Source organism: Onychomys torridus, chromosome 5 (genome assembly GCF_903995425.1).
Source record: "Onychomys torridus chromosome 5, mOncTor1.1, whole genome shotgun sequence".
Lineage (NCBI taxonomy): Eukaryota > Metazoa > Chordata > Mammalia > Rodentia > Cricetidae > Onychomys > Onychomys torridus.
Genome location: NC_050447.1, coordinates 56268980 through 56284953, shown reverse-complemented (window position 1 = coordinate 56284953; position 15974 = coordinate 56268980). Strand labels below are relative to the sequence as shown.

General features: G+C 40.1%; 1 protein-coding gene across 9 annotated transcripts in view; it reads right to left on the bottom strand.

Moving 5' to 3' along the window:
- The window catches only part of Ryr2 (ryanodine receptor 2), a 596457-nt gene that overhangs the window by 175571 nt on the left and 404912 nt on the right, over window positions 1–15974 (bottom strand). For all 9 annotated transcript variants that reach the window (XM_036187934.1, XM_036187935.1, XM_036187936.1 and 6 more), the window contains 7 exons: window positions 15764–15907; window positions 13191–13464; window positions 12574–12688; window positions 11137–11269; window positions 8712–8815; window positions 3658–3793; window positions 2235–2421 (listed from right to left, as the gene is read on the bottom strand). In XM_036187934.1, coding sequence (XP_036043827.1) covers window positions 2235–2421; window positions 3658–3793; window positions 8712–8815; window positions 11137–11269; window positions 12574–12688; window positions 13191–13464; window positions 15764–15907 — 1093 coding nt within the window. The remainder of the gene's footprint in view (window positions 1–2234; window positions 2422–3657; window positions 3794–8711; window positions 8816–11136; window positions 11270–12573; window positions 12689–13190; window positions 13465–15763; window positions 15908–15974) is intronic.

Here is a 15974-nt window from a genome sequence, read left to right as displayed (position 1 = left end):
TGCAAGGGCGTATCAAGATTCCTGGCAGGGAAAGGGGGACGATTGCTCATTTGGTGAATTCTGATCATTTCCTTTTTTTCAATTGTAAAGATTTATTTTCTTTTTATTTATGAGTGTGTGTGTGTGTGTGTGTGTGTGTGTGTGTGTGTGTGTGTGAATGTAGCCATGTCTGCAATGCCCTTGAAGGCCAGAGCAAGGCGCTAGATGCTCCAAAACTTGAATTACATGCAGTTTTGAGCTGCTGAGAACCAAACACAGGAGGTCTCTGGAAGAACAGCGAGTGCTCTTAACCACCAAGCCATCTCTCCAGCCTCTTTGCTTCTTTTTTCTGTTACTCTTTTTAGCTAGTGTACAAACAAATGGCTTTCATTATGGTATTTTCAAAAATGTACAACAATCTACTTTTTTTCATTTTCATTCTCTCATCAACCTGCTACCTCCCAAATAGTTTCTTTTTGCTTTTATGTCACATATAGAGAATTACATACACAGCTACAACATATATATATATATATATATATATATAGTGTTCATTTCTAATGACAGACAGGATGTTACAAAATAAATGGTGGAAAGACCATTGTGAAATAAGTTTAAGAGTGTTTTTCTAAGTAGTACTCAAATAGAGAAAGGGTAACCAAAGTTATCATATATGATAACATATGTCAGACCCCATGTATACTGTTTGATCTGGAGTTATATTTAGAAATATTACTTCATTTACTCACATCCCAAACCAATTGCCCTACCCTCTCTCCACCACCCATAGTCAATATAGTCTGTTTCTTTCTGCAAAAATTCCATTATCTTGCTGATAAAATTCAAATGTGGACAGCCTTTGGAGCCCATGTCCTTCCTTGCTGCAGAGTGACAGTGAGTAGTAGCCTTATATGCCCATGAGGGAGGTCTCAAGCTTTTGTGTACACACTGGCTAACATGGTCCTGGCCTGAGCTCTCTGGATGTACTTCCCACTGTGAGATCAGCTAAGGACTACCTTAACCATCTATGTCTACCTGATAAACCACATTAGCTCTATGCCTCTTCCACGACTAAAGTTTACTTGCAAGTCTGTCCCCTCTGAGCCCTATGTTTTATCTTTATAGTTGCACTAGCAGTGTGGGTGTTTGACCTCCTCTGAGGACATTCACCTCCACAGGTTAAAAGACTATAAAGGTAAGGACTCATATGACACATGCCCATCTGCATTGCCTTAGTGCCCTACTAGAAACCAGTATCAATGTCTTCTGCCACACATCTATCTCTAGTACATTAACCAAGCATCCTGCTCCTCAGAATTATGTCTGTTTTCCTGGATGCTACCATCTTACTCACCTGGCTGAATCCCCACTCCCTTACTAAAGGTCTCTTTCTCTACCTGATAACATTATAAGAACTCATCTTGGAAAACTGGAAAGATGGCTCAGCAGGAAAGAGAGCTTGCATCATAAGCATTAGGACTTCAGTTCAAATCACTAGGACATACATAAAATGCCAGGCATGATCACATATGTCTGTAACCCAAGTGCTGGGGGAGGAGCATATTCAGGAAGATTACTATGGCTTGTGAGCTGCCAGCCTACAATCCAATGGGTGACTCTGTCTCAGAGAATAAGGTAAAAAGTGACAGAGCAGAACAAATAGTCCCTCCCTCTGATGCCTGCACAAGTAGGTATGTACACATACGTATAAACACACACACACACACACACACACACACACACACACACACACAATCATCTCACTACCACTGGACCTGACTCAAGTTTCAGAGGCTTACCTTCCATCATCTATACTGTGCAGGTGTATGTATGATATGTGTTGAGTGTTGAATTTATGGGCCGGTGAGATGGCTCAGTAGATAAATGTACTTGCTGCCTGTGGCCTGTAGGCTGTATTATCTCAGGATAGCTCTAATATGGCCAAACACCTTGTAGATGATAACATACATCCCAATGTCAATGAGAAAAGCTTCTGAACTGTGCTCTTTGTCTAGAAAGCCTGAAAATACCCACAAAATGCATCTCCTAAATCCACACAATCTCTCCAGCCCATATCTTCATTCATTTAGCCTAGTCTAACAGCCAACTCCACACTCTTCTTGTTTAAGACACTCAGTTTTCAATGGGGAATCTCTTGAGTGTCAGACAGTAAAATGGTAATTAGCAGAATGTCAAATACATGTCAACCTTGGTGGGCTGATAGCATTTGCTGAGGGTGTGCATGGTAGACCTACAGGGTTTTGCTGGATCCACTGGTTGGGGAGGGGCCATCTCTAGAAGGATCCTCAGCTATTTTTATGGCTTCTTCCATGGCTGCAAGGAGGCCATTGCCACCTTCCCCTCTCAAGGCAGGACCAAAGCACTCGGGCCTCCGGATGAGCAACCTCACCACAACATTTGCATTCTCTTCCACACTCTCCCCTGCAGTCAAAAGAGTAATGTAAACACAATATAAGACTTCCAGGGACCATATATCATAAGCATTTCTCACTTAAAGAAACAGATATACCTTAGAAATATACTATAATATTAAATTCAGCTTTTAGATTACATTTATTTATGGGGGAGGTCAGTTCATACACCACGTGGAAGCCAGAGAACAACGTGCAGAAATGGTTTCTCTCCTTCTACCCTGTGGGTTTCAGGGATAGAAGTCGAGAGGTCAGCCTTGGCAGCAAGCACCTTTATCTACTGAGCCATCTCACCGGCCCATAAATTCAACACTCAACACAGATCACAACTCATATATATATATATATATTGTTATGGTCTGCATGTTGAATGACCCACAGAGACTTGTGTGTCTGGATATTTATCCCCACGAGACACTACTGTCTTGGGAATCTTGGAACCCGGGGCATAGCTGGCTATTACAGGCTGTCAGCAAGGGCCTTGAAGGAAATTCTACCTCCAGCTATACCCTAGCTCCCACTCTTATTTCCTGGTTGGTGCTACATAGGAAGCTGCATTGCAAGCTCCTGCCAGCCATAGACTAAGCCACTGTAGTCACCTTCTCTGCAGTGATAGACTGATTAAGTTCCTCCCTCAATGTGCCTCTATCAAGTATTCTGTCATAGCAATGAAAAAATGACAGATATGCATACTACACACCATAAGTTACTTTCTTTGATAATATTTTCCAAGTAAAGCAAAATATTGCAGAGACAAACTATTTGTTATTGGAGAAGGTACTGCAATCTCAACCCTTAAGACCCAAATGCAAATATCTAGAAGGTACGTGCAGATTTCAAATTAAACAATTAAAGTATAATCCATGTAAAAAATATATAGTATTTGTTATTGCTGTGGAATGAAAACTATTTATTAAATAAAATGTGCAATCTCATATTCATTTCCTGTATGAAAATGCTATGATGACCCATTGTTTTCTTTACATTTAAAAAACATTAATTTTTATTTTAATTATGCATATATACGTCTATGTGTGCATAAGAGTGCAGATGCCCCATAAGGGGGTGTCAGATCTCTTGAAACTGGAGTTACAAGCAGTTGTGGGCTGTCCTATATGGGTGCTGGAAACTAAACTTGGGTCCTTTATTAGAGTTGTTAAGTGATCTTAACCACTGAGCCATCTCTCCAGCCCCAGAACCCTTATTTTCATGCAGTTTTATGTGTCCTCAAGCAGTCATGTCCTACCGTTACAGAAAACAGCAAATCTGAGAAAGTCGAGGTATCTCTCTCCTTCAACTGGATTCCACCCAATGTCTGGGTAACCCTTAGACACCAACATCTGACAGCTCTGCAGCCCACAGCCAGCCAGATAGCGAACTACCTATAAACAAATAATAAGCAAGGGGTCAGCCTTCATTTGGAAGTAACATGAGCCTAAACCAAGTCTGAAGAATGAGATTATCCAGGGGTGGTTTAAAACATATGTATATGTATGCCTAAGTGCAGATTCCCAAGGGAGCCAGAGAAGAGAATTGGATCTCCTAGATTTGGAGTTGCAGGCAACTATCAACTTGATGTGCATGCTGGGAACAGAAGTTGAGTCCTTTGAAAGAGCAGCAATCACTCTTACCACTGAGCCATTTCTCCAGCCCTAACAAATGTATTCTCTTTACAATTCTTTTTAACATCATTATAACTAACATAAATTCTCTCTAGTTAAACTTTAAAAGGAATAATACATACTAAAATACAACAAAATGTAGCCATCAAAATTATGAATGAATTCTATAAGAAAATAATGTTCTTGAATTCCATACCACATAACTCAAGAACTTGGCATACAAAAGTCATAATATCTGAATACCTCTGAATATCTAATGACCTCTGGTCCAATTAAAAACCACCTGAGTGCATCCTCCCATAGCTCAGCTGGTAAAGAGGGGACTATAAAACCATCTGAATGCAGGAACTCCTGTTTGAGATACAAAAGCATCTTGGAGAGAAGTGATTCAGTCATCCATTCAATGGTGGGGCAAGGATGAGAAGGTTCTTAAGTGGGGTACCCCTAACTTGGAGGCAGATCTCCTCAGCTCTGATTAGACATGTCTTACCCACAGGGTGCATCATTTTGAGCACAATATTTATGCTCCTCAAGTCAGTATCAGCATCCATAAAATCTTGATATATACACTGACTATCTGCAATCCAAAAATCTAAAATCCCCAAAGCTGTGATGTCTAAAAAATTTTAAACACTGCCATGAAGTCACAAACCAAAAAAGTCTACCTCTGATTTCAAATGACAGGTCACATTCAAAAGGCAGGTGCACTAAAAACACTGAATCAAATATTTCATTACGTGTGTGTGCTAATTTTTTGTAATCCAGAAAACACTAACATCTGAACCACGATGGCTTTCAAGCATCATAGTTAAGAGATGCTCAGCCTGCCCATCAGTACTACTTTTCAGTGCTATAGAAATGAGCACATGAAAAATGCCTGCTTGGTTGATCTTTTAAAATATTTCATTTCATAAGCATACTAACAGTGCATAACATTTCATGTAGCATTGAGACATAAGAAGAAATCCATCCTTGCTCCACATCCTCTCCAGCATAAGCTGTCTTCTGTGTTTTTGATCTTAGCCATTCTGACAGGTGTAAGGTGGTATCTCAGAGTCGTTTTGATCCTCCACTGCTGGTAGGAATGCAAGATTGTACAGCCATTTTAGAAATCAATATGGCACATACTTAGAAAATTGGGAATCTATCTCCCTTAAGACCCAGCTATACCACTCTTGGGCATATACCCAAGGAATGCTCAATCATACCACAAGGGCATTTGCTCAGCTATGTTCATATCAGCATTGTTTGTAATAGCCAGAACCTGGAAACAAACTAGATGCCTGTCAACTGAAGAATGGATAAAGAAAATATGGTACATATACACAATGAAGTACTACTCAGCAGAGAAAAACAATGACATCATGAGATTTGTAGGCAAATAGATGGATCTGGAAAAAATCATCCTGAGTGAGGTAACCCAGACTCAGAAAGACAAACATGGTATGTACTCACTCATAGGAGGATACTAGATGTAAAACAAAGATGACTAGACGGCTACATAACTCCAGGGAGGCTACCTAGAAAACGGGACCTTAGGAAAGACACAGGGATCACCCAATGACAGAGAAATGGATGAGATCTACATGAACAACCTGGACGACAGTGGGAGTAATGAAGGGCAAGGTTCGAGGGAAAGAGAGCTTAGGGGAGCAGGAGATCCCAGCTGGATCAAGAACAGAAAGTGAGAACAAGGTATTACAGACCATGATAAATGAAAACCACATGAGAACAGGAAGAAGCGAAGTGCTAGAGAGGTCCCCAGAAATCCACAATGATACATCCTTTGTAGACTACTGGCAATGGTCGAGAGAAAGCCTGATCTGACCTAGTCTGGTGATCAGATGGCCAAACACCCTAATAGTCGTGCTGGAACTCTCATCCAATAACTGATGGAAGTGGAAGCAGAGATCCTTGGCCAGGCCCCAGGTGGAGCTCCAGGAGTCCAATTGTCAAGAAAGAGGAGGGACTGTAAGAGTGTGAATTGTTGAGACCAAGATTGGAAAAAGCACAGGGACAAATAGCCAAACTAATGGAAACACATGAATTATGAACCAAAAGCTGTGGAGCCCCCAGCTGGATCAGGCCCTCTGGATAAGTGAGACAATTGAATAGCTTGAACTGTTTGGGAGGCACCCAGTCTGTGGGACCCGGACCTGTCCTTAGTGCATGAGCTGGCTGTTTGGAACCTTGGGCTTACACAGGGACACTTTGCTGAGCCTGGAAGGAGGGGACTGGACCTGCCTAGACTGAATCTTCCAGGTTGAGCTGAATCCCCAGGGGAGTCTTGGCCCTGGAGGAAATGGGAATGGGGGGGGAGGATTGGGGGGAAGGTGGAAGCAGGGGCGGGAGGGGGAAGGACAGGGGAACCCATGGCTGATGTGTAAATTTAAAACACAAATATAATAATAAAAAAGAAGAAATCCATCCCCAAAGAAGTCCTAGCCAAAGGTGACAAAGAATTACAAGAATAACTTGACAAACAGAGCTCTATCCAGCTTAGAAACAATTGTTATAGCTAAGGCTTTTATGTCAGGAGCATTGAGGCAAGTGATGGTCAAGAGAATGGTCAACTTAAGGTACGAATTCAATGTGGTATGAAAGGATCACATTTCTGAAAATACCTTAGACCATTCCATCTTCCTTCCGGGGTATCCTAGGCCCCTTTGCAGTCCCTTCCCCTATATATCTAGCTCCCAATAAACTACTTTCTTTCAGGACAAATTAGCTTGTTTTTTCAATAATATTCACACATGGAATTATGTGGTATGTATCTTCCTATACCTAACTTTTCTTAAGTCGTATAATGACTTTGGGATTTAGTCACAATGTACTAGAAGTTAATTCCAAATTATTTTGTATTGCTGAATAGCAATCCACCTCACATGAATGGACAGTCCACAGCTTCAATTACCAATCTGTACAGTGGTGGGTATTTTAGCTGTGGACAATGATGGATTCCTTTCCATTGAGCAAATCCCTAGGAATGTGAAGGCTATGTGTATAGTCTATTGTAAAGAGTGCATGTTTAATCTGATAAACTATTGGGAGGTTTTTCAGACTCACTGTGCAACATTCATTGAACAGCTCCTTGGCAGGGGTGTCCAGTTGTTCCACATTATCCCTCTATATTTGGTATTATCAAGGGTTTAGATATTAATTATTTTAAGGGATTATACAAAAAAGGATTTTTAAGTGACATATAAGAGCAAAGTCCCCTTTGCTAGTCAGAGATGTGAAACTTCTTGACACTGATCTGGCATGTCAGGGGACTTGGGAAAAGCTCACAGCCTTACACCTGTAACAGGTACACTCAGGTATCCCCCAGTACCAACACCTTCTCTGAAGCTGGGCAAGCATTTGAAAAAAGGCTGACATCACCAGCAGCAATATCAGTGGGGAGTGGGTTTTAAAAAACACATAAACATAGCAATTTTTAACCTGCATATGAGCTATATAACAGTATCAACTGGTGATCAAGTTCATATATGATCATGATCCTCAAAGACCACAGCCTCTGGAGATGCCACAAATGTCTTGTTTGAGGAAGGTACATTCTATGATGTTTGCATCACAAAGATGCTATGGAACTGAATTTCCCGGAAAGTTTTCCTATTAAATGTTATATGAATATATACATTATATATGTATGCATATATGTATGACACAAGTGGTCATTGAAACCAAATGAAATGTATACTTATATGCATATACATGATATATCATATGTAAGTATATATGTTTTCAATAAGAGAAAATTAAGTCATGAAATAATAGGAAGAGCTAAAGAAGGCAGGAACAACTTACAACTTTAAATAGCAGAGCTTGGAAGAGCTGATCACAAACATGACTTTGGAGTCATGATAAAAAGATATCTGGCAAAGAGCCACAGGCTAAGAGCGGTAGGAAGGACCTGGCAGGTGGAGGGAACAGTGAGTACAAAGCCCTGAGACAGAGACACATCCTGGCTTGTTAAGCTGCAGTGAGAGCTGTGTGGCTAGAACAAAGAGAAGGGACAAGATTGTGGCAAGATACAGGAGCAGAGCAGTATGGGGGTGGGTGGCACTAGAGTAAACTGTGTCTTTTACATCCAGTGACACAGGAAGCCTTTAGCAGTCCCGGGAAGAGGATGAGGGGACCCTTTTAAGATGATCCACATCTGTAAATGACAGACAGGACTCTAGAGAAGGAATAAATGACCACATGGAGGGCTTCTGCAGCCAAACTTTGGGGAACATTCCATGCACATGGTTAGATAAGCTTAGAGCACCCAGCCTTGCAATTTCACTGGCATTCTCACTGGAGCATATGAATGTCTGTGTGATACAAAATGTATATATGAGAGGACAAAAATATCCTTAGGGAAACTAAAATTATATTCTTAAATAAAAACAGCAGAGATCATGAAAAAACTGTACCAGTCATTGAAAGGTGGTTCCTATTTTACAGAAAATCCTTGTGGTAAGAGAGACAACCTCAACTTCTTCATCTTCATCAGACTCAGTGTTACAGAATGGGGGACAGAATTAAGTCAAATATAAGACATGTTACAGAATCATGGTCACATGCCATGATAGGAATACCACTTCAGCAGCACAGGTGTTTATACTGAAGTAATCTCAAGACAGCTGCACCTAAGGTACAGTTCATAGACACTCCAGGTGGGAGCATGCCTTACCTTCTCCAGATCTGGCTCCCGCAGAGCGAGGGCAAGTTCATTGTTGTCCATGACTGAAGCTGCAGCCACATCCAGGGGGGTTGAACCTCTCATGGCTGGTGAAGCTAATTCAAATTAAGAGAAAATAATACCTGGATTGTGCTGGAACTAGGAATAGAGAGTAATAAAATACACCTTCCCACATGTAATATCTAGTAACATGTATATTATACTAGCCTGAATCAATGTAATTATCTTTGACAACTAAAAATATGTACATTTATTGTGACTGAAATAGGTTCAAACTGTGAAAGGACTCAGTTGCAATAATGAATATGCAAGACTTCAGGGTCTTACCAAGTTTTGTGATGAGAACACTTCAGATGTACTTCAGATCAGCAATTTTTAAAAATACAGAGTACTGTTGTTGACTGCAGCAACCACATGTTTGGGTGTTTGGGTGTTTGGGTGTTTGGGTGTTATGATCCTTTAAAATGATCATAAACTAGACAGTATAAAAAAATCTCTCAGGTGGCAAACCTTTGGGCATGTCTGTGATTGTGATTTTAGGTTGGGTTAACTGAATGGGAAGACTCACCCTAAATACGGGTGGCACCATTCCATGGGCAGAGGGCTTGGACTGAATAAAAAAGGGTAAGAACAGCTGAGCGCTGCCTGCATCCTCCTTTCTCTCTGCTTCCTGGCCACTGCCACATCAGTGCCACTGCCGCCATGCCTCCCTACAATAACACTTTAGAGCCACAAAGTGTGAGCTGGAATAAACTCTTCCTTTTCTTAATTTGCATCTTGTCAGATATTAATCACAATGGTGAGAAAAATTAACTTATGTGCCTACTATCTAAGTCAAAATTGGTAGCCTTGTCTGGAGTACAGGTGATGCAGGATCTCATACTGTAGCTCAGCCTGACCTAGAACTCACTATGTCATCCAGGTTGATCTCAAATTTAGGATAATCTTGCTTCAGTTGCCTGGGCGTTGGGATTACAGGCATAAGCCGCCACTTATAGTAAAGTTGTATAACCTTTGACTGGTATGTCCTCAGTTTAGTTCTCCCAGGACCTAGGAAGCACAGTTCTACTATCTGTTTCAGTGGACTCCGTTTTCAGACTCACACAGAGTGAGAACACAGGGCATCCACCTTAATGTGTATGGCACTTGATTTAATGTGATATGTAGGCAATCCACTGCATTTGATGAAATTTCCATCTGATTGTGCATTATGTTTGTAAACCACATTTTCTTTTGTTTTTCTTTCTTTTTTGGAGCTGAGAATTGAACCCAGGGTCTTGCGCTTGCTAGGCAAGCACTCTACCACTGAGCTAAATCCCCAACCCCTAAACCACATTTTTTTACCTATCTGTTTAATTACATTGGGACTCCTTTTATAGCCTGGCTATTGAAAAAGTATTGGCATGAGTATGGGAGTAAAGACATGCCTTTAACATAGAGATTTTCCTTCTGTGGGCATGTACACTGAAGTCAAACTGTTGTATCATATTTTAATTGTATTTTTAAAATTGTATTATATTTATATATTTGGTGTTTCCATGTATACACATATGAGTACACCCGTATCGTGGTGCACATGGGGAATACAGAGGACAACTTCTGAGAGTCAGTTCTCTCCTTCCACCACATGGGTCCTAGAGATAGATTTCAGGTCATCAGGCTTGGTGGCAAGTGTCTTTATCAAATGAGCCATCTTAAGAGCCTTGTAATTCTACTTTTAACTTTTCCCAGTACCTTCACACTGTTTTCCATAATAACTAAAGCAATTATGATTTCCACTATGAGTATTCTGGTATTCCATTTCCTTACACCCTTGTCAATAGTTACTATTATTTGTCTTCTAGCAGGTGTGAGGTGACAACTCACTGTGGTTCTCATTTGTACTTGGCTGGGGATTAGCAACACTGAATACCTCTTCATTCACCCATTGGCCAATTCAATCTCTCTGTCTCTGTCTCTGTGTATGTCTCTATGTCTCTCTCCTTCTTCTTCTTCTTCTTCTTCTTCTTCTTCTTCTTCTTCTTCTTCTTCTTCTCTCTCTCTCTCTCTCTCTCTCTCTCTCTCTCTCTCTCTCTCTCTCTCTCTCAAGAACATCCTCTGTCCATATATGGACATTTAAATTTAATATACAACTTATTTTCATATTTATTTTATTTATGCTTATGCAATTATGTATGTGCAAGTGTGTGCACACGTGCTTGAGTAAGGGTGCCTGTGGAGCCCAGAAGAAGGTACTAGATCTCTTGGAGCTATAGTTACAAGCAGTTGTGAACCATCTAACATGGGTTATAGGAACAGAGCACCAGTGCTTTGCAGGAATAGCAAGTGAGTGTTCTTAATCACCAAACCAACTCTCCTACTCCTATACAGTTTATTTTTCCTTTAAAGATTAAATTAATATCATACATTAACTTACCAAGACCAACACTGCTGTTTTCCAGTAAATAACTGAGATGGTCAAACATGGCTTTCTGATTCTGCCTACTTATACGACAGAAGTAACAGAGAAAACGGCAACAGTTGGCCACCATCTTGGGGAAGGTGATTTCCTGTATAAGGAGTATCTAGTTAGTTGCTGAAACAAATGATAAGATTGAGCTCAGAAGGTGAAGCCACCATGACACTATCAACCCATCCACACCCATGAAAACCAAATTCAGACACTAAGAACCTTCAAACATGCAGCCTGTGATTCACTCATTCCTTGAGATGCTAAACATCAAGAATGACACTGACTCATAAACCCCACCTGCATCCCCAATTGTATCTTCAATTAGCCCTAAACTTACAGCTAGCCTGAGCCTGGCTATAGAGTCAGACTAACACAGACACAGCTGTGCTACCTGGTTGTATAATTATCTGTGCCTACCCAGGAAATTACATAATCCCTCTGATTCTGTTTTATAAGATTCAGAAAATATGGATGTTAAGAACTTAGAAATTGAAGGGGAAGATACACTACAGTAAGTTCATAACCTGTAGTCTCACAATGGGATATTTTTTTTATCAGCATCAATTGTTGTGGTGATTGTTGATATTTTAGGGCTTCACAACCTCCTTGCCCTAGACACCACTTCCCTGCAAAGGTCTTGGCCAGAAGGGCTATCTGGTAAGCATTGACACATGCCTCTCACCTTATCCTATATGTTTCTTCCTGAACTCAATACACTGTGAAGGTCTTGATATGTTTGTGTATGCATGGGGCATGGAAAACCTAGGCTTATACATATTGTAAAGAATATACCATGTGATTTAAATTTAGGCATGGCTTTTGCATGTCAGATTATGAAACTGTGCTGATTTACATGAAATGATGGAGCTCTTCGCTATGTTCTTCTAAACATCCTGCTGTTGTGGATTTTGTTGAAAATTGTATATACTTAAAATTTAACTCTAAAGTCTTACCACAAACCTATTCCAGAACAATCCTGTCCAGTCATTGATCATTTCGCTCAGAAATTTAGTGCATCCACTGTCGTCTGGATCCTATCAATGGCTGAGTCTGAAGTACAGGTATATACCTTGTACTTCTGATGAGATGGGACTTAATTTTAAAAAACTGATATTCTGTTTGTAAGTTGCTGGATATCCTTTAAGTAGACTCATTTAGGAGACAACAAATAACAAAGCATAGAGCAGGAATTTATTTTCAATATTAAGGAAAATTCAAATAGCTAACTACAATTCTTAGACTGAAGGATGTGTGTGCATGTGTGTGTGTGCATGTGGGCATGCATGTGACAACTAGTGTTTCCTAAACATTAGTCAACTAAAGAAATAATCATTCTTGTAGTTTCTCTGCAGTCACTACAGAAGGCTAAACCAAACATGACCTCTGAAGTCAAGGCTTTACCTTAGACTCCCCACCTCCAAGGACATTCACCATGACTTCCATCACTGTTTCATGCATTCCAAGAGCCCTCATGAGATTGGGGTGCTGGTAAAACACTTTGTTATTCATGATATCCCTAGAAAGATTAGGAGAGACAGCAGTAAAGCAGAGCTCAGAATAAAGGACCTTTGTGCTTATCAATTTTTTAATGTATTGTTCAATGTGAAAAGGTACATGTTAATACATTCTGTGCCAAATGTCTTCTGGACACAACATGGGTACCATACCCAGGAACTCTCAACTGTTCTGATTACCTGTACAAGACCTGCATAAGTCCACATCTAGTGTGGATGGAGGAAGGCTCATAAGGACAGAACCCTAACAGAGGAGCTCTCTACAGTACTGAGGAATGAAAGGTCAGTTTTCTTCAGGGATGAACCCTCACCCAGGTTGCCCATGAACCAGTGAGCAACTTTGTAATTTGGTTTAAAAGCTTAATCTCTAGGGAAAAAAATACTTGACACCATCCCATAATCCAGTCTGAGCTTTGGTATTAGTGTTCTTATGCATTGCTAACTTGATGAAATGAGAAGAAATGCATAGACAAAGACAAAGATTACGATGGCTACATAGCTTACCCCAATCCGCGAATCATTAGCTTCTCTTCCTCTTTGCCCATCCTCACACTCAGCAGGGATCGGATCTGACCAAGCGATGCAAGCAGGTTGATGGTATCCTCCACAGAGACGCCATTGATAGTGTAGGTCTTTGGCAGTGCCCGGACTAGACCCCCAATGCCATCATACTGTCGATGCAGCAACACAAACATGGCCCTCACCAGCTCAGGGTCCTCAATGACAGACTCTTGAGCCCACCGCACCATAGTCTCGGAAATCAATTGCTGGAGACTGGCTGCATGGCAAGTTTGTGAGAAAAGTAGTGAGAAAAGACACATCAGTTAAGACATTCCAACTCTATAACCTCATAACCCCAAGCTGCTATCACAAAAGTTAGGACACATTAAAGACACTTAAAACATTCTTAACAAATGTCATTTAAATACCATCACTCTTTCCATAGAGATCAGGTGTAGTTTATTAAGGATGAAAAAATAAGCACTTCTGCCTAAATAATATCTCTTATAATTAAGAGAAGCTGTTTCAAAATTATAAGTTGTTGTGGTTTGAATAAGAAACATACCTGATAGGCTCATGTATTTGAACACTTGGTCTCTAGTGAGTAGCACTGTTTGGGAATGTTATGGACCCTTCAGGAGGTGGAGCCTCGTTAGAGGATGTATGTCCCTGGGAAAGAGCTTTGAGGTTTTATAACCTGGCCCCACTTGCTTTTCTCTGCTTCCTGTGCACAATGAATATGTTCCAATGGACTCACGTTCCCACTGCCATACCTTCCTCTCCATAATGGACTCTACCTCATGGGAACTGTAAGCCCTAATATACCCTTTCTTCCCTAATTTGCTTTTTGTCTGGGTATTTTTATCAAAACAACAGAAAAGTGACAAAAGTACTGTTTAGAGTCCACAGATCTGTCAAAAAATACAAAGTGCCCAAACTCTTATTTTAATTTACTTTTTTCTGATTTTCTTCACAGAGGGTTTGACATCATTCCACTTCTAAAAGTCCACCATGAAAACACTCATTGTGGTGCTTGGTTATCCAGCTATTTCCTCAACTAAGTTTTCTGCTACATGGATATGGTTTATGGATACATCTGTATGGTTTTGTTTAAATTTGGATCAAAATTATCACTTAAAATGCCTCTAAAAGTGTTTGATTGATCAGTTTTAACTAAACTGAAAAATCATATCAGACATACAAGAATATCTGTGGCATAACATGCAACATGGTCAATTTAAAGATAGTAGAATTTTCTAAACATCTTAAACTAAAATCAAAGCATCTAAGTTAGGTAGGGTAGATGGGGCTGAGGGGTAGTGAGACCTAATTTCTATCATTCATAAATTGGCTGGTTTTCAAAAGAGGTTACTTATTTTGTGCCTAGATATTATTTAAGGAAAAGCAAATCTACCAATTTCATCTAAACAAAAATAAAGCAAAGAAATGTCAATATATTCCCACACATCTCAAAATTTCATTGTCATGATAACAAGTAAAAGCCATAAATATGTTAAATATGTTAGCAAGCATGACTCATTAGAAACTTAGAACTCTGGCAGATGATGGCCTACATCAATCATTTTTTTTGTCTCTAAATTTTATGAATAAGATTTCTATTTTTTTCTAGAAAGACCCTTTACTAAACAAGTGCTATATCTTAAAATTAATAGGATCTTAGAAATGCAGTGATAAGAATGTAGATCCAATGGCTCTGGTCCATAACCCCTTCAGGGTTAAGGCACACTTCTGATCAGCTCAGAGTCCCAGCAGGGCTGGCTTATTTGGTTCCAAGGACCAGCAGCCACTGTTCTTGATCAAATAGTATAATATTAACAAAAAGTGCATACCTTAGAATAGGTTTCAGAACTAAATATAGTTATATTACAGATAATATCTATTTAACTTTAAAAGGAAAAGTCTAATTTTATACCATCATTCAAAAATCATGTACAATATCTACCTATGAAGTCTAAGTTATTCTCTTTATAATTTCTCTCTGTGTGTATGTCTGTGTATATGTTCATATGTATATATGTGTACATGTGGTAATGAATATGAATATGGTTGGAGGCCAGAAACTGATGTTGTATATCTTTCTGCAAAGTTTTCCACTTTATATTTTGAGTCAGGGTCTCTTGAAAGCTTGGCACTCACCACTTCAAATAGACTATCTGGCCAGCAAGCTTTAAAGATCCCCCTGTCTTTGCCATCCCAGCCCTGGAATTATAGCTGTGTATTACTGCTTCTTACATGGGTGGCAGGGATCCAAATTCAGATCTTTGTGCTTACACACCAAGCACTTTGCTAGCTGAGCCACTCCCAAGCTATGCTTTCTCTTCATAGTCTGTGAGCAAGTACGTAAAATGTTAGTGATGCAGGGAGTCCTTCACAGTGCAGCTCTCTCTCAAGCTGGTCCTATGAGTACAGCATCTGCTGCTGCCACCTACTTGTGGGTTCTACAAACATTAAAGCTGATCCTTGGAAGTTAGGATCCCCTGCTAGGTGTAGTGTTCATTTTCAAAATGAATAAATATCATGGCTAGGCACTGGACTGGACCCTTTAAAATGCTTACAGGACTTTCTGGAGTCACTTGCAACTGGTTTTTCAGTTTGTTTCTTCTTGAGGTAGGTCACCTTTTCTACCAGGGACATCAAACGTCCTCTGATTGTCAAGTCATTGCTTCCATCCAGGGATCCATCTTCATCCAGCTCAATTCCTGGCATTAACAGCAGGGGGAGCAGAAAAGGAAATCCTTTCAAAACAGGACAAAATTGGGAGCTAAT